The 25621-nt window shown below is 29.1% G+C and overlaps 1 protein-coding gene across 4 annotated transcripts in view; it reads left to right on the forward strand.

The window, feature by feature from the left end:
• The first annotated feature begins 133 nt into the window (after positions 1–133).
• Positions 134–25621, forward strand: part of hfp (Poly(U)-binding-splicing factor hfp) — a 50720-nt gene continuing 25232 nt past the window's right edge. For 2 of the 4 annotated variants that reach the window (XM_067277880.1, XM_067277881.1), the window contains exons 1-3: positions 134–291; positions 16309–16372; positions 23251–23465. In XM_067277880.1, the coding sequence (XP_067133981.1) occupies positions 238–291; positions 16309–16372; positions 23251–23465 (333 nt within the window). In that variant the 5' untranslated portion in view covers positions 134–237. Of the gene's footprint in view, positions 292–16308; positions 16373–20003; positions 20581–23250; positions 23466–25108; positions 25138–25621 lie in introns of those variants that run through there. The other 2 variants (XM_067277882.1, XM_067277883.1) reach the window with 2 other exon arrangements.

Raw genomic sequence — 25621 nt, forward strand, 5'->3', positions numbered from 1 at the left:
ACAAGACAAATAAAAATTTTAAAATTCAAAATTGAGACGAACCAATCGTAACCGGACTATCGTAATAAGCAAAAGCGACCAATAAACGAGCGTTTAATATCGAACGCGTTGAACGACTGCAGTGATACGCGAATCCGCTAGGTGGCGTACGAGATTGGTTACGCATTTTTGTCGTAAGGAGCCGATGAAGAATTAGCTGTTTTTATAGTAAAATTTTATTTTATATTAAATAAAATAATGATGGAAACAATCAATACGGTCATATTGCAAAATGGCGAAGTGTCGTCGATCGTAAGTTGCACGTTAATTTCTAATTTTCTACTTAATTTACGTAATGGAGCTCGAACCGGACGATGGCGTCTGCAGAAAACAAGATGGCGGACGTCGATCTGTTTGTCGTGTGATAAAAGATTTCAAGCCTCTTACCCACAGAATCGCTTCGGTTGAGACCTAAAATTGTTTTTCTTTTACGTATAAAGAGACGCGTTATTTGATGATAATTAAGTTGCGCACGTGAAAATGGCGTCGATGGGAGGTTATTTACGCAAAGAAATTTTTTATTGTTGAATGAGGAGTTGGAATGTTCGATTGAAATGCTTGAGAATCACGTTTCGACTTCACGCCGTTTGGCAGAAATGATGCATTTCCGTGATGATTTTTACGTAAATTTCAGTTAGTTTTGAAGAGTTTTAATTTATTAACTTATTAAAATGGTAATTGAGTTAATTTTTATAATAATTTTACGGTTTTTGTGTGCTTTGATGGGGGTGAGATGTGAACTCCGAATGAGAAGTTTTCACCCCCAGAATTGTAGACCCTCTGTCAAGACTGTTAAAAAAAAAGTCAAAGGAACCATACCCATATGCGACCCTTTGCCAGATATATACCTCCAAATGTCAGTTTTTATGACGAAACGGTATACTTCCTGTTCTCTATGCTCTCTGTCAGTCGAGTCTCGCTATTGCTCGCACCTTCGTACCTAATGGGTCGTTGGAAAGATACGCTAATCTAGCTAATAATGAGTTGATCACGAATGAGATGACCTCAAACTATCAAAAACTCAGTGTATACAACGTAAAATAGTAATAAGTATTAAATTATGTCTTGTTTATTTTACTGGCTTAAAATACAATTGAACCTGTCTGTCTCTCAAAAACCTCTTTAGCTCTAAATTTACTTTTTCCTCTGCATTTTCAGCTTAAATTTAATATATTTTCCATGTTTTATTATTATTTGAGATTATCTCAAATAATAATAAATCTTTCCCAAAACTTGTATATTTCAAATTATGGACTGAAGTGTTGATTACAGATTCAAAGCTTTGCCATTACATTTTGATAGAATAAATTGTAATCGAGAAACGTCTCTTGAAATACAGTACACGGTTGCAATTAACACTGCTTTTCTCTGATTGGCTATGAGTTTGGCTTCCTTCTTATTGGTTGATGAAAGTCTGCTGTCAGAAACTATTGACAAACTATTTCTGTTAAGGTATGTCGAAAATATTTTATGTATACTTGAGACAGGTATGTACTATACATATTATTGTATTAACAAAATATTGTACTTCCAGTCAAACCTATTATTGTTTACTGTGTTGGAACCTCTATATCTTAAAACCTGTTTATCTCAAATTTTTTTGGGTGTACTATAGATTACTATCTATGGAATTTCGAAACATTGAGTATATATTTGAATTCATGGGACCAAGACGAGTTCAACGGTACCTTACTTTTGGGCCAGAGGCAAAAAATAAGAAAGTTATCATACTTTCTCGGCGATCACACGATGATCGGGAGTTGCGTCTCTTTCTCCGCTAAGCCTATCTCGTGTTTAACAGACAGTCTGGCAAGTTGGCCATATATACCTTCAACAGAGGCAGATGTTGATCCACGAGCACACTGGCCGTCTGCAGTTGGAGTTAAGTCCTTTTCGCACACCCTTGCTAGTCGACCTTGGGGGCTACGGCCCCTCAGTCTTGCTATTGCTCGCGGTCGGCTAGTACTACGAGCCGACCACGCTATCGTGATCGGGCGTGGCGATGCTTGAACAAGGAAAAAAAGGAAGTGGTGTTTGACTGTTCGTGCTTCTGACAGACTCCCTCCAGGAGGGGAGCCGCCGGCAGGCCGCCGATTGTTTAACGTCACTAGTTTTTGATTCACCATAGTTCCCGAACGAAAGAAAAAAAAGGAAGTGGCGTTCGACTGTTTGTGCAATTTCTTGCCTTTCAGAGTGCTTTTTTTTAATTTGTTTGCAGACTTTACCGCAAGATGACAGCACCAGCAACTACGGTGCCATCTGTATGAAAGCATTAAAAAAGTATGATAACTTTCTTATTTTTCGTCTCCGGTCCAAAAGTAGGGTACAGTTGAACTTGTCTCAGTCCCCTCAGTTCAGATATATACTCAGTCCCGAAATTCCATAGATAGTAATCTATAGTATCCCCATTTTTTTCTTGTTCCTGTGAGATTTGAGATGGACATGTTCAACTGTACAGTGCATGACTTCCTGTACAATGTGGGGCAAGTGGCAATTAGGGTTTCTCAAAACAGGATCCCGGTTGTTTTTTTAACCTGGGAAATATCCTAGGAAATCCTGCAAATTTCTTAAAAATTCGCTTTTTTCTTATTTTGTGTTAAGGTTGAGGAAATTTTGCAAATAGAAAATATAATTAACTCATAAACTGTCAGAATACATTTGTATTTATTAATTTTAAGCCTACTTATTAGTTTTTTAAAATTTTTGCTCATTATGGCATGTCACAAATGGTCAATAATCAATATGTAGCTTATTTGTGGTAGGACTGAAAATTCTTTACTTGTCAGAACCTGTAATATCTGGAATGATTGTGTTTATGCTGTCTTAATTTTTAACCATGTCCAGTAGCTTCAACAACTGCATTATGCCAGATTGTGCAAATTGGCAAGGATGCAAACGAGTACAAAGTCTTCTTCATAAACCCGATTATTAAAGACAAACCAACTGCTGAATTATCGGGCTATAAGCTTGATGTTTCTATTAAAGCAGCCGAGGTAGACAAATCAAGAATACTAGAGAGCAAAAGAAGTACTGTAATCTCGAAAATGAACTAGAAATCTTTCAGGCTACAGGTAAAAAGAAACATAACATCTGTCTTCTCTTAAATGCATTAAAGACAATTCCACTCACATGAATTGAATCGGAAAGGGTATTCTTGGTAGCAGACTTTTCATTAGTTAATTAAGAACTAGATCGAGTGATTGGCATATTGACTATCATTGCTTTTTAAAATCTTATTATAAAAATTTACAATAATATTTTGTATTATGTTTTATTTAAAAATGAAAATTATTTTTTAAGTTAGAAGTTTGATCTAAGTTCATTTTTTTTTAAATTTTCAACTCAATTCAAAGCATTTTTTTGTTATTGTCGTCGTATGCAGTTTCCAGCAAACTTTAATAAATTTTTTTCTATTTGTGAAAATTTCTACGTAATTCAAAGGTAATTTTTAATCTCTCTCTTACACAGCATTATTAATATGATTTTGGAGGTTGCAGAATGTATTAAATTACTTTAAAAAGTAAAAAATAATTACGTCATTTGATTTCAAGATATTTTGTATATCTTAAAAATAATTAATTCTATCCCGGGATCCTGGAAAACAGTTCACTTTTATCTTGGAATACCGGGACAAGCAAAAGACCAGGAAATGAGAAACACTAGTGGCAACCATATCGTTTCTCGAGGCAACGAGATGAGATCAAGTATGTGATGAGACACCATACACTTGATTTGAATTATCCAAATATGTAATTTTTATGCATTCTGGTGTGTTTTGGCTTAAGGGTGGTAGTGTTTTGAACTATGCAGAAACTGAAACTAGCAAGTTTACTGTATCAAAATGCTTGTGTCTTTAATCACAACACAACACAAACCTGTTAGCAGTGCGTATCTTGCAAAAAATCGTTTCACAAATGTTTTCAAACTCTATTCCACCTGAAGAAGAACTTCATAGAGTTCGAAAACGATTTTTTGCAAGATACACACTGGTAACAGGTTTGTTTTTGTTGTGTTGTGATTGTAGTATATTTCCAGTGTTGATAGAGAGTTGAATAGTTTGTGTCTTTATTTTGTAAATGGCTACATACATAGTAAAATTTATTTATTGTTTATACTTTTCACGCGTTTTTATTAATAAAAATTGGGAGATTTTATTTAAAGTACATGAAAATTTAGGAATTTACTACTATTACACGCAATATGGAGCTATCTTTTTCACTTTATTGTGAATTTGTGATGATTAAGCAATACTTAAGATCTTTCAAAAATGAATTGGGTGGCTGTGCAGTAAGATATCGCTCTACTGTAAATGGAGATCATATTAAAACCTGATCTAGACCCTATTTGTAGTGTGGTAGTGTAGTGTAGTGTAGTATTTGTATCCTTTGCATATGCTGGCCAATGCCACTGAGATGGATCTGTAATGGGTGAAATTGTAGCTGGAATATTGGCTTTTGTTGCCATATTAAATATTCAGATGTCTATCCATGAAATTAGTGAATAGCAGAATTTTTTTAATCTTATGTGCATAAAATTTGTTCAGACTTTGTTTTTTTTTTTTTTTATTTCTTTTTAACTAAAGAGAGGATGTTAGTGAAGATAAGGGACAAAGCAAGTTTATATTCTATAAGCCTATGACATAAATATTGAAAATTATTATCTTTGTTCTGTTTTCTCATCAGGTTCATTGGTGTAAATAATAATGTTAAAAGTATGATTTATGGAATATGTTAAATTTGTAAAATACTAAAACTTTTTGGAAGTATCAAACCAATTTGTTACATACCAAAAATGTGCTAATTAACCAAATTTTCAATCAGAAGAACGTATGTTCTGATGTGAATCAGGACCATTTTCATGTAAATTGTATTTTTGAACTGGGACTTAATAACCACTTCAATTAACATTTTACTAATTTGTTCATTTACAGCAGTGTGCTCTCTTTGTTCTAAGAGAGTTTTGTTACAATCTAGAAAAGTAGCATAGGCCTCTTTTGTGAGAAAAGTTGTGTGTGAGATCTCCAAAGAATTGTTTATACTACTGTTTAATATTTGTCTTAAACAAAGAAGTTTTTTTAATTTGACATTCAGTAAGAGCTTATATAAAATCACTTATATAAACAAATCTGTTTAAAACTTCTGTTTCAGTGTTTATGCACTGTATTCAATAACAACTTAAATTTAATATCTTATTCAATTAATTATAGAATATTATTAGGACCACATATTTAACACTAGTAGGGTAGATGTACCAGTTCTGGCCAGAAAACAAATTTAACTTAAAAATATAATCACCACATATTCAAATCTGTCCAATGAAACAAACTTTTATTGTTAACTGTTTACACAGTTAACAATAAAAGTTTGTTTCATTTGTGATTATATTTTTAAATTAAATTTGTTTTCTGGCCAGAACTGGTACTACACTGGCCAAAACTGGTACAACTCCCCTATTATATATTTAAAACTGTAAAAAACCAGAAATCCAGCAAAAAGTAAAATTTAATACATAAATGTTTTTTACTGTATTAATGGTCATCAACAGGTTGAAGAATGGAACATAGAATATAACATATGAATATATATAACACCAAAAAATATTCTCTATATTATACAGTGAAAACTGCTTAGGTTACCACCTGCATTCGATGAGCACCTGTCAAAACAGGCAAAAATTTCTGGCACAGATTAGTTTATGCATAGTCTTTATATAAGTTACCCGTATTAAACGACCATCTATGTAACGCGACCGCAGGCATTGATATTTTTTTGTCTGAAACAACATACAACTGTAATAAGTGACCACTTCCGCAAATATATCTGGTCTAAAGTGTCTCTTGTTCGAACTCACCTTGGGCACTTCCACCCTTGAAATTAGATGCAGATGTTAATGAATTAGTCTAGCAACAAAGGAAATTCATTTCAGTTTGTTCGAAATTGTCTGAAAATGAAAGAAATGCAAAGTGCTGTCGTTAGAAGATCATGTTAAAGTTATCAGAGAAAGTGAAAATGGTTTATCACAATGGCAATTAGCGGCAAAGTTTAACTGTGAGATAATGAAATTTATTTTACCACAGACCTACAGTATTTTCCTTAGGGGTATAAAATATTGTACACAATACAATTAATCAACTGATCTCATCGTTTGATAAAATTTATTTTATTTTTTTTAATGCTCATATACAGTACATGTGCGATTAATTCACATATGTGATAAATAGTTTCTGTATCAACCTACCTTATTTCCACAGTATTTTTAGAAAAATAATAGCCAAGTAATTTTCGCATGCAAAATATTCAAAAAACAATAAACACAATGCAAAAATCAGTTTTACAGGCAACCTTCCTTTTTCGAATCTGCGATTGTCATTGGACAATCGTGGAATGTAATAAAATCGTATTATGAGAAAAAATAATAAAATTGTTTTATTATTAATTAATTAATTTTTCTTATTGTACTTAAGAAAATATTAAATATTTAAAAAATACAGTATTTTTAAAGTTAAGATTAAACTAATGAAAACCAAACTGATGGAGAGATACGATGCGCTTGTATATCGATGACGTAATACACAACTGAGGAGCGAATGAAAAGAACAAAGTTGAATTAATTAAGTCGGAAAAAAGAAAGTGTGCATAATAATCGAGAAAATGTGAATACTGTGTCAATCTTTAAAATAGTAGTATTAAATCTGTCTTATAAAATCACCACGACTTCTGTTAATCCAGTTATCCGATAAGAATAAAATACAATACCAATATGGCTCTATCTGTTGAAAAAATTTGCTTATTTTTGCTCACCTCGAGTTTTGCTTAATAGAAATGGCTAAAAAGTGCACAAAATACATACAGAAATACGGTATTACAGCACCACCTGTCTAAAAGACCACTTTTTGAAGGAATCATTGGTGGTCACCATAGACAGGTTTTACTGTATTTATATTCAATGTTCCATTCTTCAACCCAAAGATGACTTAAATATAGTCAAAAACATTTGTGTGTTAAAGTTTTTTTTTTTTTCCTGTAGTTTCAGTTTTTTTGGTGTTATAAATAGTACTTTTATCCAGTTTATTCTGTATACATTATATACAGGGTGGGCCAATTAAAATGAAACGGCAGAGTGTTCGTGTTTGTCCAAGCAAATCGCTCGGACAGGTCGATTTTATTCTCGAGGGGACATCTTATGCAATAAAGTTTTTGCGATTCTGAATATTAACTAAATATTAACTAAACAAACATTTTTTTTCAAAATAAATGTTTGTTTCATTAATACAAAATAAATGAGTTTTTAAAATTTTTTGTTGTCTGTTGTATTCAGAATTGCAAAAACTTTATTGCAAAAGATGTCCCCTCGAGAATAAAATCAACCTGTCCGAGCGATTTGCTTGAACAAACACGAACACTCTGCCGTTTCGTTTTCATTGGCCCACCCTGTATATATATATATGACTACATTTATATACTTATTTATTTATGATGGATGAATTAAAATATAAATGGTTGTTTTTGACTTGTTGGCTTTATTTGTTTATAAATAGAAAGTGAAAAAATTTAAAGAGGAAAAAATAACAAAACATTAACAGCATCTGTGTAGTGTAACTGGAAAAGCCACCTGTCCAGTAAGCAATAGTTGTAGATTTCAGTCTTGGTCAGCTTAATTATACAGAATTTTCTAAAATTAATTTATAATCATTAATTTTAGCATGAAATGTCAAATATAAACTGCAAACCTTAAGGCAAATTCATATTGATTAAAAATTAACGTAAGTATAGCATGAAAACATGATTTAATTTATTTTATTAATCCATGCTTTGGTTATGTTGTTTATTATATTTTTGTTATCTGGTGTTGAAAGAATTTATCAGTGTTTATCAGTTTTGTAACAAATATTTCACCTTGACAGTATATCTGACATCTGTGGATAAAATTAAAGACAAATGACATCATTCTTTAACAGTCAATGTATATGTGTGTATATTCAGTTGATTTAGAGTATTATTGGACTTAAAGTTAACAGAAATGAAAGTGAAAATGAAAAGATTCTTTTGATAGTTGCTTCTTGTATTTAATTGAGCTGCAATTTGAAAAAATTGTAGACCTGTTAATTTCCACTGTGTCTGTCTTACTGTCTTTTCTTAATCTTGAGAACAGAGTTAAGCCTGGTACTCTCATGCAGCAATGGACGACGGAAACAGTTGCCGTTCCATCATCTTTCCATGTCACGTGTACTCACATGCAGAAATTACCCTACAATTGAAATGTGCCATCTGCCAGTCCTAAATATAAACAAGCTACTACAGTAGGTTGGCTGGTAGGCCAGTAGGCCACATCCCAGTAGTTGAAAATGGTGTCTACCGAGATTGCTTTGTTATATCAATTAAACTTTTTAAGTTTGTTTTCAATCTTATCACAAACAAAATACCTCAAAAACGAATAATTTGGATAGGAAAAATATTTTAAATCGTCGAAAGTTAGGAATATCGAATACTTTTGTCACCGACTTACAATTACGCCATTCCCGATACTTTACGCAGCAAGTACGTCTATTTGACATTAATATTATGAATTACAAATAAATTTGGCACTAGAGGGAAGCATTGGGTACCATCCCATATTAAATTTAATAATTATAATATTTAATTAATTAATTTAGAATAAACTGGAAGAAAAGAATCAGCCTGGAGCAGAACTCTGAACACTCAACTCCCGCTTACTGTGCAGATGCATTGCCAGTTACACTACCTGGACCTTCGGTCCAATCTCCTCTTCTGTTTCTGAGTCTATGTTGCTTAGTTTTTCTTGACAGCATTGTTGGATAAAACAAAGCCATTTTCTCTATGTTGAAAATCATAAAATATATGAATATGAAACCTTTTACTTGTGTTTTATAGGTACCTGGAGAACTAACTTCAATGTTTTGAAGTATTTACTTAAAAAAAGGAAGCTTTTACTACCTTTACTGTTAGTAAAAGTATTTATTACTATTTATTCAACTGACAAATATAAAACATCAACCAAAACCGATGCATCGCAAATAGACACCCACAATTGCCGTAAATAATCGGCAATATTTTGGAAATAATAATTATGAATTATAAATAAATTTGGCACTAGAGGCACTATAAACCCAAAAAATATAATTGAGAAATTCAAACTTTATTATTTTGTAAGGCAGAATTGTTTCATTTATGTTTTATACAAATGTTTTTAACTGATTTGCAAGTTTCTGAATGTTCTGATGATTTGGAACTTGGTGGCAGTAAAAATATGGTTGGTGAGGATAATTTGTTGAGTTGTCCCTTTTTATCCTTATGTATTCCCGTTGTCCAAAAAGCAACAGTTGTTACTTGCTGTTTGATAAGAATTTGGTTTCCTCTTTCTAGGAGAAAACATTTTCTTTTCATTTCCAGAGGGTGGAGGAGATATCAAGGGTATAAAAGACTGTTCTTCAGCCCTTTCATCATTCTCATTGTCAAATTTGCTCTGGTTTTGACTGTTGAGGCCTGGCAATATGCATACAGACTGGGCACCTGTAATTAACAAAAATTAATTATTTGCTAGTCGAAAGTAACAAAGCAAAATGCCTTCACTGACCAATGACTTGTCATGCTAAATCAGGACGGTTCGTAACCTTACTTTGCTGTTTACTTACTCACAATACAGTTTACAGTCTGGTTCATCTCTCCATCCAGCAAATCAAAAATCACCTTTTTCCATTTTTTTTAGCACAATCAACTTATTCCCAATCTGTTTCAGAACCATCTTCTTTTAAGTCAATTTTCAAGTTGTTCAGATTATTCATGAGTTGTTTCTTATTCATCTCAATTGCATGATTTATCTTCAGTTCTTCAATCATTTGTTTCAGGGTGATTTCTTTTAATAGCATGAACCTGTGACTTATTTAATAAAAATATAGATTTTTATTAAAATATTTGCAAAGATGATTTGGCTTCCTTCTTTACATGATGATGCCATTTTGATAATGTCTGTGTTTTCTTAAAAGTGTAAGCATTTACTAATAAGTAAAAGTAAACTTTTATTCACACATACTTCAAAGCTTTTACTTACAGTAAGTACTTATACTTATACCAGTAACTTAAGCATTTACTATTTTTTATTAAACTGGCTCATTTACTTGAGCCAGGTTTACCTAAATGTACAGTACAATTGTGTGAACTTTTTCGAGGAAAAGAAGAATCAAACAAATGCTTAGACTGATTCATCTTGAAAAATCAATTTTTAAACCTCAAAATGGCAATAAACTTAGCATGAACAATTATTTTTACTTAGAATTGCATTTGAAACTTTATTGTATTATAGCATTGTATGTGAATCATAACAAAACCTTTCATGTTTTTGTTATGTTGGAAAGTTGTTTTATCATTAAAAAAACACTTCCATATAGGCTGAAATTAATTTAGCTTGAACAATACTTTAAATACTTTTTTCAGCAACACTTTAATTTATTTAAATGAAAACAAACTGTCTTCTTAAACAGTTTGAATCTTTTTAAATATGATGCAGACGTATGAAAAAGGTCAAAAAATGTTTAAATAAATTAAAATGTTGAAAAGTATTTATGATGTTTTTTAAAGTGTTTTATCATTATAAGTAAACATGCTAAATATTAAAAATAATTTTATATAATATTTTTTCAATTAAAATATAAACAAAATTATATTTTAAACTGTTTGCTGACACTGAAATATTTTTGTCAACTGTCAGCCCTGATTTGAAATTGCCAGGCAAGCCAACGTGATACCGATTGGGTGGCAACCTAACATTACCCTATCTCCCCTAAAATGGGGACAGTTAGCACCGGCCAAGTGCAATCTCATCACTGACTACATGAAATAAAAGTCCACCAAGACAGACGTATCTCATTTATGGGACATTGCATTCTCTCTGCTTTGTTGACATGAAAGTTTCTAATAAACTAATACCTGATTGTTAACCCTTTGTTTGTGGGAGTAATGATCTGTGTGTACCCCAGGTCACATGAAACACTAGGGTATCGATTCATTGTTACTCTGGTTAAATTTGATTCTTATATAAATTTATAGACCATAGATGTCAGCAATTGACAGGATATTATTCTCCATCCTTTGTTTCACATATTTTTGTCCAGGTGGTGTTTGTTGACCTATAAAACCTTTAGTGAATGCTTTTCTTCCCTGCTTTATTTTTTCGTGATAATTTTTTAAAAATTTTTTTAGCATATTCATGAAATAATAATACTGTAATGAGTTTCATTTTTGCTATAATAAGTCAACATGTCATAAATATTCAAGTTGTAACCTTCAGTTGTGACATTTTATATATTTTTTATTTTTTTAATTTTAATTCAAAATATTGGCAAATGTTACATGTATTACTACTGATGATTATATGTTTATTATTAAAATTTTGATTTTTGTTCAATATCATGTGAATAAAGTATATTAGTTGATAGCAGAATATAAGTTTTTATTCCAAACAAATGTTTGATATAATGTGTGATAATTTCAAAACGAAAAAACATACACGCATCAATATTATATGGAACTGTACAAAATAATATTCCATGTCATGCTGGTTAAGTGCCAGAAACAAATACTGTAATCAGAGAATGTTAAATCTGACAATAAGTTGCAAATTATCAAGTTGTAAATTTCAGTTCTAATATTTTTTTTTTTCCTTCCAAATTTTCTATTGGGTTATTTGGAAAGTAATTTCGTTTTTTTATTACTAAAGGAATTAGATGTATTTTTACCAGCCAATTTTATTTTACACCACATTTTCATTACATACTTTGACAGCTGACATTTTAAGGCTTATTTGTAAAAAATTTTGTTTGATTCTGTACAATTGTTTTTTTTTCGGTGACCCATTAAATATGGAAAATCAAAAGCATATTTTCAGTCATATTTTGCTTTTTTATAACTAAAAAATCAAAATGCCGTTCAAACAAGAAAAAAATTGTCGTACATGTTTGGAGAAAATGTGTTGAGAGAAAGACAGTGCCAAAACTAGTTTACAGAATTGCGTTCTGGCAATTTTAATATCGAAGATACACCACATTCTGGATGGCCATTTGAAGCTAACGAAAACAAAATAAAGGTACCGATGGAAGCAATCTGCCATATAACAATGCATGAAATTACTAAGAGATTAAATCTGTTAAATTGAACCGTTTATTATTATTTAAAACGAATTGGTTTCGTTTCAAAGCTCGATATAGGGGTTCCACACGTTATTAACGAGAGATGCTCTCTATGGTGGGATTTTAAAGAAATTTGTTTTTGAGCTTTTACCAGACAATTTAACAATTGATTGGAAAGTGTACTGCTATCGAGTAAACAAATTGAGTAATATCATCAAACAGAAAAGGCCAGAATTGATCGACAAACAAAGTGTAGTGTTTTACCACGATAATGCCAAATTTCACACGAGTTTGGTAACTCGTCAGAAACTGTTATAGCTTAGATGGGATGTGTTATCACACCAACCATATTCGCCAGATTGGGCACACTTGGATTATTACTTGTTTTGGTCTATACAAATTTTTTTTAACTGTAAGACATTTACTTGAAATGACAATGTCAAAAATCACTTGGATCAGTTTTTTGTAAACAATGATCAAAACTTTTATGAATGTCAAATCGTGCTACTACCAGAAACAATGACAACAGGTATTTGACCAAAATGGTCAATATATAATTCGATAAAATATTTATTTATTATAAGAATATTGCATTTATTTTTCTATGGAAAAAACAAAATTACTTTCCGAACAACCCAATAATAAAATAATTGGAAAATATTTCATCTGAAACTAGAAATATTAATAAATATTTGTGATTTTTTTTCATATGAATATAATAATAATTTGATTTTTGGTAAATTTTTAAAATGACATTGCCTGAGTGGCTTTGACTGACCTATATTGATTTTGATCAACTCAAAAAATATGCATTAACAGGAAGTTGGTCAGGCAAGAGTTAATGTCAGTGTTGTTGTTGTGAGGGCGCATGTGCAGGTGATTGGATTTGGGATGGAGGAGATCTGAGAGATAGCAAGTCATGTGGAAGAGGTCAGAGAGACAGCGCGAGGGAAGTAATGCACTTAGACTCTAGGTTGACCCTTAATTTACACACAACAGTGATGTGCCAGCACAGTGCAGTAAGCATCGATAAATATCACACACAGCCAAGCAGAGTTTTCATGTATGACACTTGTATGATTGACGGAATACAGATCACGTGTCATAGATGAAACTCTGATTGGCTATGTGTGATATTTATCGATGTTTATGCACCAAATGGTCACTGTGCCGGCACGTCACTGTTGTGTGTAAATCGACCCTAACAATTAATAACTGTTTAATTCCAAAGGCAAAGAATATGTGATACAAACTTCGATATTAAATTAACAGATCTGTATAGCATAAGTGGTCATGAGAGAGAGAGAGAATGTACTGTACATGAGATTCACATGGAGATAAATACCTGTAGTTTAAAGGATCCGTTTGAAGATCTGATGCAGGAGAGGATTTGGTCTGTCCCTTAGGTAGATTGAATAACGAGAAGGTTGGCATAATAGAAGAGTTTTGGATAATGTTCCAGCTCAGAGTCTATCGGAGGCACAGAGTTAACGGTATCGATTGAGGAATTGGCAATGACTTGACAACTTCCGTTATAGAACCAGGTGGTGACTTGTTGAGTTGTGGAGGAATGGGCAGTGACTCCTTTTACTTCTAGAGGAACTGGCGACAACTGTCTGTTTTGGCTGTCAATTCTGATATTAACCCTTAGCCTGCCGTTTGCCACGCCCCCTTATTTTGTAAAACGGCCAAGGTCAAAATAGGTGAATCAGGCAATATTATTTTAAAAATTCACTAAAAATTAAATTATTATTTTATTCATATGAAAAAAATCACATATATTTATCAATATAGTTAGTTTTAAATACGACACATTTCGATAATGTTTGTTTGAAAAATTTATGAGAAAAAAATATATATATATATGATAACTGACATTCAGACTTGAAAATTTGTTACTATTTGTCAAAATTAACATTGTCTGGTTACTTCATTCTTATTGTCACTAAGCCAATACGATGTACAATATTGTTCTGTACAATTTGATATAACATTTATGCATGTACGTTTATTCATTGTGAAATAATCGCACATTATATCAAACATTTGTTTGAAATCTGAACTTTATTCTGCTTTCAACTAATATAATGAACTAATATACTTTATTCATTTTATATCAAACAAGATTATTTATTTTCGTAATAAACATATGATTACCAGTAGCAATAGATGTAACATTTGCTGATATTTTAGATTTAAAAATAATTAAAAATTAAAAATTAAAAAAATATATAAAATATCGGAACTGAAGGTCATAACTTGAATATTTATGATGCATTAACATATTATAGCCGAATAAACTTATTATAGCATTAATGAACTTATTATAGTAATATTATTGTATGAATATGCTAAAAATAAAATAAAAAATTATCAGAAAATGAAAAATTAAGGAAAAAACATCGATAATTAAAATTTTTTACATCGACAAAACACCACCTGGACAAAAATATGTGAAACAGACGATAAACAAGACGATACCGTCAAGTACTGACATCTGTTGTCGATAAATTTTATAAAAATCGATTTTTAACAGGGTAACGATGAATCGGTACCCTGGCCGTTTTGCGAAACAGTTAGGGTAACGATAGATCGGTACCCTGGCCGGGAAAGGGTTAAAACAGTGGTGCACAGCTGGGGGTCAAAGGATCACAGGAAAGCATCACTTTTGCCATTGAGAACGTGCAAACTGAAAAGTTCTCAGGTGGTAGATGAAAACAGTTATCTAAATAGGTATTCTGTCAAATTCCAGGTTCTACTTTCAACAACAAAACAAATTCACTGTTGCGGTTTTCATGTCAAATGAGACACAGTGGTGTCAGTCCTGACAAAGCATAAAGAGGTGCGGACTCTCTGGTCACACTGGAATCAGAAGTGAGATTTCCCCCTTTAGCCCCCTGGAACCATGAGAACCTTTTGGACCAACTTGTTTTTTCCCTCCTCTTTTTCTTCAAGTTTGGGCGAAAAGTGAACTCCGGTCACAATGGTGTTAGTGATAGAAAAAATAGTTTAAGAAAAACAAAAAGAACAAGGATGGAGGCAAGTGGAGAGACAAATCCTCCAGGCTGCTTGCATGGAGAGAGAGTAAATTTTGGTGGTTAAAGGTCAAGGGGATGGGGAGATAAAGGAGGAGGTTGTGTTTATCTCCAGCAGGGTCAGACTTAATGATGATTTTACTCATTATTAGCATTTATAATTTTTTATTCAAATTGTCCTTTCCCTCAAAATTAAGCTTTTTGCCATTTTATAATAATTAAAAACATAAAAAGCTTTTAATAATAAAATTACATAACAAATGGCACCATACATACACACACACACAGTTTTAAATCTTGTCAGGAAAGTTAAGCAATTCGTTGATGGATTTTTTTTTATTGGCTAGCAACTCCCATTAGTGCTTGCAACTTCTATAGTTACAAGTGGAAATGGTAAATAGTCATTTGCCAAATTATTGCTAATTAAAAATTATTCTAAGTTTAGCAGATTCTTTTCCTTGATTTGATAATCTACTGTAATTCAAATTCATGGCCTTCCTTTTTTCCTTCAATTTGTGAGTACTCTTTGTAAGTATTCATTCATTCTTCAGAGTGAGAACTTAGAGTAATTTCCAGTATCAGGGTAGGAAAACATGAATAGGAGATGGAAGGAAAGAATTTTTACTAATCATGAGAGAGAAATCTTTGAAGAATATGGTATTTAAATTTTAAAAAGTTGCTAGGACTCGTTGCAAATTTCTGTTTTTGATTTTGATACTTTTAATTTAAACAATATATTTTTTTTCTATTCTAGAGTTAACTTCGTTTGAAGACTAAAAAGAATTATTTTATATCAGGATAGTTTGGCATATGATAACTAAATTCCAACTTTTAAACTGAACTTTGTAGGTTTTCTCCCCGAGACATTTCAGTGAAAATGTGCGTTAATGTAAATTTTGTTGATGCAATTCACGGAATTTTTATTTCTTGTCCTTATCACGCTACAAGGGAAAGTATTGCAGGACTCAGAATACTTTTATGATAATTATTTGATTAATTATATCTTTGTCAGTATTGATGTTTTACTATTCTTTATATATATATATTGATATATTCATGTATTGAGAAAATACTTTTTTTTTTAATTTACAGAATGGAGATGGAAGTGCAGAAAATTCGATGGACGAACCACCACAGAAAAAAATACACCTTGATGGTAATATCTTAAGTTTTCATCGGGCATCTGCATTTCAGTAATTTTGTTTATGTTAGCATTTTATTTATCCATATTTTGTTGTAGTCTTTTTTATTTTAGTGCAGGAATTTTCTTCAATAAGAAGTACTGTATTAACGAAAAGTTCCACATTTCCTTTCAAGCTAATTAAGGTATTCTAAATTACCCATTTGGTTACAACTGAGCCAAATTTAAACCAGCAAAATTAAATATACAAATACATACACACAATATGGTCAGTTAATTTATTGGCCATTTTATATATGGGTAAGTAAATAAAGCAGAAGGACCTTTACTCAAACTTAAAATTATCTTGAAGTTATGAGATAATTCGTTCTTCTGTTTTAAACACAAAATATTACTTTATATGGAACTTAAGTGGCAGTTATAAATTCAGAAATAATGTAAATCAGTGTGAAATCTAATATAAAAATAGAAAGATTTTTAAAGCTAGCTTGAAAGTTATTATATATATAAATTAATATCTAGGGAGGATCTGATGATCACTTTGCACTTTTTAAAAATTAAAGAGAATTTGAGAATATATGTTTAAGTGCAGTAATACTTGTTCTTCCTATTGGTCTCCTGTTGAATTTTTTTTTTTTTTTTTTCTATTCCAATTTTTCTTTCTGTAAGTTTTTCAGGTATTCATTCGTTCAGTGAAAGAAGAGGACAAGATGTGATCAATCCATTAATCAGCAAAACTAAATGTAAAGCCTCTAAAATGAGTTATTTTATTAAGTTAATCTTTACTAAAATATATAAGAAAATTTATTTATAAATGAATGATATATATAATATCATTTTAAAATTAAGGATTTCAACATATACAACTAGATCAACCTAAAAACTAATTTTAATTTATATATATCATAAAATATAATAATTTATTTAATTAGATGATATATTTTATAATATATATATTAATTAATATTGGACATTTACAAACATTGCTATAAAGGTTTAGATTTTAAAGATAAGCAAACAGTAAAATAATTTTCCATTAACACTAATAGAAACTGTTTAATTAATATTTTTTTTTTACCTCTATAATTTTTCATTGCTTTTTATGTAAAGTAAGGAAAACAAGATGATGATGATGTATAATTTTAATATTAAAACATGATGAAATTCACATTTGTAGAAGTAATTATCAGAAAAAGTATACACACAAAATTAAACTGTTACAATAAAATTACAAAAGGCAATATTATCCTATATACAAATTATAATACAGAAAGTTGAAGAAACATTATATACATTGAGAATTCTAATATATTTAAATAGTAACACAAAATTTGATATTTTTCCACTTAAATACACATTTTCCTCTGTAACATTTTAGAATAAAGCTTTACTATATAGAACTGCTAAAAATATTAAAGATGAAATGATTAGTTTGGTTAAATGACTATTCTTAAAAAGTATTTTTGAAATTATTTCTGTGCATCAGTGAATTCTTACTAATCAAAGATAGTTTTAAAACTTAATAAATCAAAAGCTTTTAAATATGTAATTGAAACCCTTAGTTTTTTGTTAGTTTTTATTTTTAATAGAAAAAGATATTTAATATTTATATTTTAAAATGATTTCAGATATAATTTTTTTATGTTATTGCTTTTTTTTTCTTTCAGTATTGCCAATGTCATGCAGCTGTCTCATAAAATATAATTTAAGTCAGAATGAATTTTTTAATAATTTTTGAGACTGGTTTATATTTAAATTAGAATTATTATTTTTTAAAAATATAAAGTATACATTAAATTAAAGAACTTAAAAAAATAGATTTTAAAACAAAATTATTTTTTGATATTGGAATTTTGTAACAATAATTTTTATTCTTGATCTTTATTTTTTTTTTAGTTCTCTCTCTTTCCCTGGCTATTTGGCATACTTTCAAACTAAACTTGAATATATTATCTAATATTTATTCAAGATTAATAATAATTAAAGCACTAAATGTCAGAACTCCGAAATCAAATTTATGGATAATCAAAATTACAGAACACATTTTCCAATTTAAGGAGTAAGTGTTAAAAAATGCATGAATTTTTCAAATTAGAGAACCTTGCAATTACATATCAAAAAATAATTTTATAATAGCTTCTATGTAAGTAGAAATAAATTTTAGTAATTATTATTTAATTAATGTTTAATTAGTAAACTATATGTATGTTGTTAAATATAACTCATACATTTTTTGGGAGGTCTGAAATTGGTTCTACACAACTAAATAGAGCCTTCTGTTCTGTTTTCTTTGTCATTGCAGAGAATTCCACATGCTTTCCAGTGTTGGTGCTACTATGACAGACCTCCACTGGACTCAGAATGAAGTTCCCAGATGTGTGGTGCTTGATTGTTTATATGCATGTGTGACTGTTTTTTTTTTTTTAAATTGTAAATATATTATTGGAAAGAATGGGGGCAAATGATTAAAATTTAAATTAGGAAATATTTTATTATTATTTTCTAAATATAGAATTGTTTCTGGAAAACTACCAGGAAAAAAAGGATGGATCTGCTTAGCAGTTTATTATTGTATAATATTTAATATCAAAGACAAAAAACTTATTAAAATTTGATCATACAACATATTTATTAATGATGTAAAGCTTATTCAATATTTTGAGATGCTACAAAAGAAAACTTACAATTTTATTAAACCATATAAAATTAGTGCATTTGAAAAATTAATTTATGGAATGTTAACTATGCATAGATTATATATACATATTTTAAAAATGTTTTTAAGTTTTTCTCAAAATATTTGAAAGGCTTTCATATATATTAATGTTATATACTGTATAGATTGCAGATATTAAATCTATTCAATTACTTTATATGCAAGGTATAATTAAAAATAAATTTTTAAATTTCAAAAATTTTATCATTTGTAATATAAACAGGGAAAAAATGACGTCCTTAATACAGTATATAACATATAACTTTATTATTTTTATATATTAAGTCATGAGATTTTAAATATATTAACTTTACATTGATAAATTATAAATGAATAAAAGCTTACACTTACTTAAATACTTGAAAAGTTATTTAAAATTTAAAAATTTTAATTTTAATAATTAATGATTCAAGTATAGTGATAAAGTCATTGAAAGGCTTTTTTTAGTTATATTTTAAATTGCATGCTTAAGAGACTATGTTCTTTCTTTATTTATAGTTTTTTCTTTATCTAATTTTGTATACTAATAGTAGTATACATTATATATATTTTTTAAAAAATAAATAATAATGCATTAATAATTAATAATTCAAAAATATATTGAAAATTTTATATAAAATTCAATTCTCAGAAGTTACAATGCTTATGACATTTAAAGAATTTTTTTATTTTAAAATTATTTAAAAGTTTCCACATAACATTGCTCTGATGCTGATTCTAATGATGATGTATGGCTTTGCAAAAATGTTAGCCACAACTAAAAGTGTTTTTAATTTCTTTTTATTAATATGATAATTCTAAATTTTTTGTATAAACAAAATCTATTTTATTTAGCCTGATGATGGCCTATAGAATAGGCCGAAAACGTTTGTTTAAAATTAAACTTTCTCAGCGAAGATAAGGTGTTAGATTTTGTTTATATAATTTTTGCTGAGCACGTTTTATTTAATGGTAAATTTTTTGTTTATGAATTATATTGAAAGCATTAATACAAAGTTATTTGGAAAATTTGACTGTTCTAAATCAGTGTTTAGACTACATTAAAATGTTTAACTTCTATGGTATTGTATGGAACTTGACAAAAGTTTCAATAGCAAAACCTTAGCAAATTCTTATAATTAGAGACATGAGTTTCTGTAATTATCTGTTTGTATATTAATAAACATTTAAATGTAGTCCTTAACACTGAGTTAAAAGTCACAAAACAGTAGGAAGAATTACTCTTAAGCATCCGTCACTTTTTAATACATGGATTAAATTCCAGTTTTACTACATAAGATCACAATGCCTAATCGTAAGATGACTAATAGTTAAAAGTGTAGAATGCAGGTGATTTTCTAACTTTGATTTCTCCTGTTCTTTTTTCTCTTTTTCTTGTGTTTTTATGCTATGTAGTTGAAAGCAAACTGAGGGAAGTCCAACGTTTGGTACAAAGACTTGTGCTCGCTCATGCAAAACGATCAAATACAGCACAAAATGAGACATTAGCATGACTGGCTTGAGAGCGGTAAAGGTTTCTTCAGAATGCTTCTTTTTTGTGTTATAAACTGACTATCGATGAAGAGAAATGTACTGTTTAAATATAAATATGTGTCCAAGCATTGCAATAATGCCATTGTATAAATTTGATCATTATTGCAGTGCAATCTTTCTTAATAGTATAAGTTTTCTTTTTTTTTTTTTTTTGTTTTTATTGTTGGCATAAGCAGAAATATTTTCTTAAATATATAATTTTTTTTAAAAATCTTTTCCAAAAATTTTGTTAAAAAATAAAAAAAGCTAATGCCATTTTTCTGTTTTACTGCAGGTATATTTATATAATTGAGAAATATATTTTCAAAGATATAAAGCAGTATGCCTGTAGTTTAAAACAATTGTTTAAGAGATCTAGTTATTAAGTTAATTATTCAAAATATTAAAATTTGATTAAACTGACAGAGGTTTAATGATAATTTGTAATTTTAATATGTGATTTAATGTGAAAGGAAATAATGAAATAATTTAAATTTCTTACCTCATATGTCAGTAAATTCTTCAACATATCTTTCTTTGCATGCCTTTTTATAAATAAGCCAAGTTAAAAATATAATTAGTTTGAGTGACAAACATTATTGATGTACTTTTATTAATGGGAGTGTCCAAAGATTTTTTTGTACAGTACATAATCATTAAATCATCATTTTATGTAGAATTACAAAGTAAAAATTTGGAGAAACTCCACAATGATTTTAGTACTGTAAGAATGAAAATTTTACAAAAAGTTAATTATATTAATATTTTTAGAGTTTTATCATACTCCATAATTGTATTCTTGTGTTGTATTCTGTCATAAGTGTATCCTGATGAGGATGTATGGTATAGAATGCATGATGGTGCTTTCTGCAAAAATTTGAATGTATAATTAGATGCATTTCATGCAATTTGAAAAAATAATCACCTAAAGCACCAGGTTGAATCACTAATACCTCCAAAAACCTTTATTCGTCGGCATAGATCGGCTCACGTGATTGTTTTTTTAAAGGAGTGGTGGAGCATTTTTAAGTGTTTCGGTTGAAGTTTTATTCGTTTGGAGTTTCTACGGAAGCTATTCGAACGTTTTGAATTTTCGGTTGGCACGTGCATCGCGGAAATAGGTGTTCGATAATTTGAAAATCGTTTTAAGAAGAGAAGATAGCTTGAGAAAGGGCACAGTGAGGTGTCCAAAAACGTTTGCTGAGGGACTTTGAGCAGACTTTCACCAGTTAAAAGTTTTTGGAGATGTTAATTTGAAAAAATTGTAGAGCTATAAATTCCTATTGTCGTTTATCTATCTGTTTTTAATCTCGAGAATGGAGTTAGATAGGTGAAAGCCAAGACCAGATATGGAAGGCTTAGGGGCAGGAGGCCTCAATTAACTGTAAATGAACTTCCCATGCAAACCAGAAGCACATTATTTCAATTAACAAAATTTTCACTGTAAGGAAGTCAATAGATGATTACCTGTACTGTACATCATACTGTTAGCAACGGGAAATGTATGATGTACAGGGGCAAGACCCTACTAATTTGAGATGGAGAGCATATATTTTAAATTAAATAAATTTAAAAATTGCAGCCCAGCATTATGACAATGTCACAATAAATAATTGCTCATTATATATAAATTTTTTTGGATATTCTTTCAAAATGTTTATTAAAATGAAAACTGTTTTCTTATAATATCCAAAAATTTCTTATTACAACTATTATTAAAATTTACTAATAATAAACAACAGTAATAAACTTTGTTATATTAATAAAGTATATAATGAAAGTTTAATTAAAAATATTTTTTTAATTTTTTAGCTAAATTAATATATACTTAAGTAAATGTATTGGCTGCATACTTAGAGTATATCAGTAAATTTATTACTGATTTAATGAAAACTATCCAAAAAATAAATATGTTACAGTTTATTATATGGAAATTAGCTATCAATAAAAACAATTAGGGGAGTTTCTCCAAATTAAATAAAAGTTTATAAATTTTTTTGGTTATATTAAAAAATTAGAAAATCAGCAATTTGAAGAATTTTTTTCACTTAATGTAACATTGCCATTATTTTTTTTTATTAAAATGAAAAAATTAAAGTTAAAATTGAATAAAACAATGTGTGCTTAATTTTATGGTTTTACTTAGTATATATCATATTTGAAAATGTAAAAATACTTTCCATTTTTCAAAAATTTTATTGGTTATAAAATTTTTATCATTAAAGATTTTTTTTTGTTATTAGAAATTATCAGGTAGCTTGTAAAAGTTGTCAATGATCTCATTGTAAGTTGTTTTTATAGATAGAGTTGTTTTATTTATTTTTATATAAAATTTCTAGCTGATTGAGCAAGTTAATCATAAAGCTCTATGATAGATCAAACCTCATTAAGATTTTTTTTTTATGAGATTATTTTTCTGAGGAAATTGTTGTAGCTATAGTCATTTATGGCATTGCTCTTGACTGATTTATTTAAAAGAATGTGTTAATTTTTTTTTTTAGAAGGAAACAACTGAAGTAATTATTAATTTTGAAAGGCATATAGATCAAACTGTAATGTTAAAGTATTGTTTTATTCAATTTTAATTTTTTGGACACTCCTGTTTTACAGGATTAAAAATAATTTTTTTTTTTAATAATGCTAATTAAGTTGCTATTGCCCACAGATCTTAATGGTACAAATGGATCTGCTCAGGTGGAGCAGACTGGCCCAGTGTTGGCAGGCCCAGGTGCTATGCGATCTCCATCATCATTGCTCGGTCTGGGATTGATCAAACTCACTAATGAACAGCAGGAAATGGTCACTAAAGCTAAGAAATATGCAATGGAACAAAGCATAAAAAATGTTTTAATGAAGCAAACAATAGCTCATCAACAACAGGTAAGATATTTTTATACAGGATGCTTCAAAAATGTATAACCACTTGAAGAGAAGTCACTGAAGTTTACTTACATAAAGAAAAGATTATTTATGGTTTGAAAACAAAAAAGTTAAAAATTTAGAATTGTATTTTTCAATTCCACAAAGTTGTTCAACAGTTTTTTCTTCTTAATATAACATTACATATAACAATTAAATTTACAAATAGCCAATGTTTGTAAATTTGTTTTTATATAAATATTACATAAAACATGGCAGTTGTAATTAATTTTTGTACTTATTGTGATAACCTCTGACAGAATGATAGTTCCAGTTTGTATAAATTTCCATTATAAAGCTTTTAAATAAAAATTCTTTCGGTTTAATGCTAGATTACTTAATTCCGAGAAGGTTTAGTGCGTTTCTTTTATTGATAAATGTATATTTAATTATAAAAAGTTCATAATTTTCTGTTAGCTTTTCATATTAGGATAATTATGGTTAATACTTAATGATGAAATTCGGTTTTTACTTCCCATATACTCTTTTCTTGATACTTTTATTTTTTAAAATAAATATCAGTTTTTAAGACTCAACATTTCTGATGACTGTCTCATTTTTAGAATGTGTTACTAATATTCTTTAACTTTAAAACTTTAGTATTATTTTCTAAGGATGGGAATATTTTTAATTAAAAATAATCAGATTAGTGATTGTTTTATAACTTTTTAAACAGTAGTTATGTAAATAAATGAAAAAAAAGAATTAATAATATCCTGTGAGTAACAAACTCATTCTTCTTCATAACATAATTAGCATTTATGAAATGTTATATCTAGAGATTGACTTAGACTTATTTCATCATGCTGTTTATACAGTTTTCTTTTAGAAAATAGATATAAATACAAGTTTTTATAATATTCATGAGAGATTTAAAGTAAAACACTGAACAGTATGATACAAATGCATATCTAGATACAATTGTTTATTGTAGTTCAAAAATTCTACATGAAATATAATCTGTTCTGTAGGTTTAATTTCTGATGATGATTTATAACGTTTTTTTAAAGTTACAAGTTTTTAATGTTTACAATTGTTATAAATTTTATATATCTGGTTAAAGAAGTTGAATACTTGGATGCGATATTTAAATTTTATGAAAATATTGAGCACCAAACACAAGACCGTGTTATGTATTAAACACTTGGCTGTTTTCCACCTTTATTAGTTGATATTAGTTGATACTCAACTAATAAAGGTGGAAAAAAGCCAAGTGTTTAATACATAACACGGTCTTGTGTTTGGTGCTCAACATACGATAAAACACAGTTTCAAGAACATTTTTTATGAAAATATTATTTAATAAAATTAAAAACAAATCATCTACATAACAAAATGCAAGAGATAATTGATTCTTCATCCATTATTAACTTAAACAATTAGATATAAAACCAATATTCCTGGTATATGTTGTTTGATAATTCAATTTAATTTTTTTTTCTTTTTCTTTTTTCTTTTTAAATTTTTTAGAGTTTCCTGCATATTTATTGCCCAGGACACTACCTAAAAGATTATTCTTTAATCAGATCAACATTCTTTGTACATTTTTTAGGATGCTCAATTTTCATGCAAATTCATCATATTGTATAATCTATTGAAGATTTTCTGTAATGCAGTTTTAATCAGTTTAAAGGTATTGTTATTTTTATATGCTAAATTGTAAGTTTTGTTTTATACATTCTTTTAGATCAAATGTTTTGGTATCTGTTTAAATCACCCTGCTACACTACTTGAAGTTGAATTTTAATACCAAGGTTTTTTACTATAGGACAATATTATTTTAATGAGAAAGTTATACTTTTTAAATAAAATAGCCAATTTAATGTTTCCATTTTCAGGACATGTTTGCAATTACCAGTATTTTTTATTTTGATACAATTTTGTTCTCTTTTAATATGATAAAAGATAATCTTTAAATGTATGCCATATAAAAAAGCGCACACAAAAGTCCATCTCAGTGCACACTGTGCAAATTTTTGGAAACAATAAGCATACTCATCTATAACTGTGAGAAAATGTGACATGGTTATTGCCATTCCTCTTGCTCATATCTTGAATCTTGCATTTTCCATGTTATATTGTATATTTATTTTCTGTTTTAAAAAAAATTTGTTTTT

This window comes from Centruroides vittatus, unplaced genomic scaffold (assembly GCF_030686945.1).
Source record: "Centruroides vittatus isolate TY-2023 unplaced genomic scaffold, ASM3068694v2 contig_767, whole genome shotgun sequence".
Taxonomy (NCBI): domain Eukaryota; kingdom Metazoa; phylum Arthropoda; class Arachnida; order Scorpiones; family Buthidae; genus Centruroides; species Centruroides vittatus.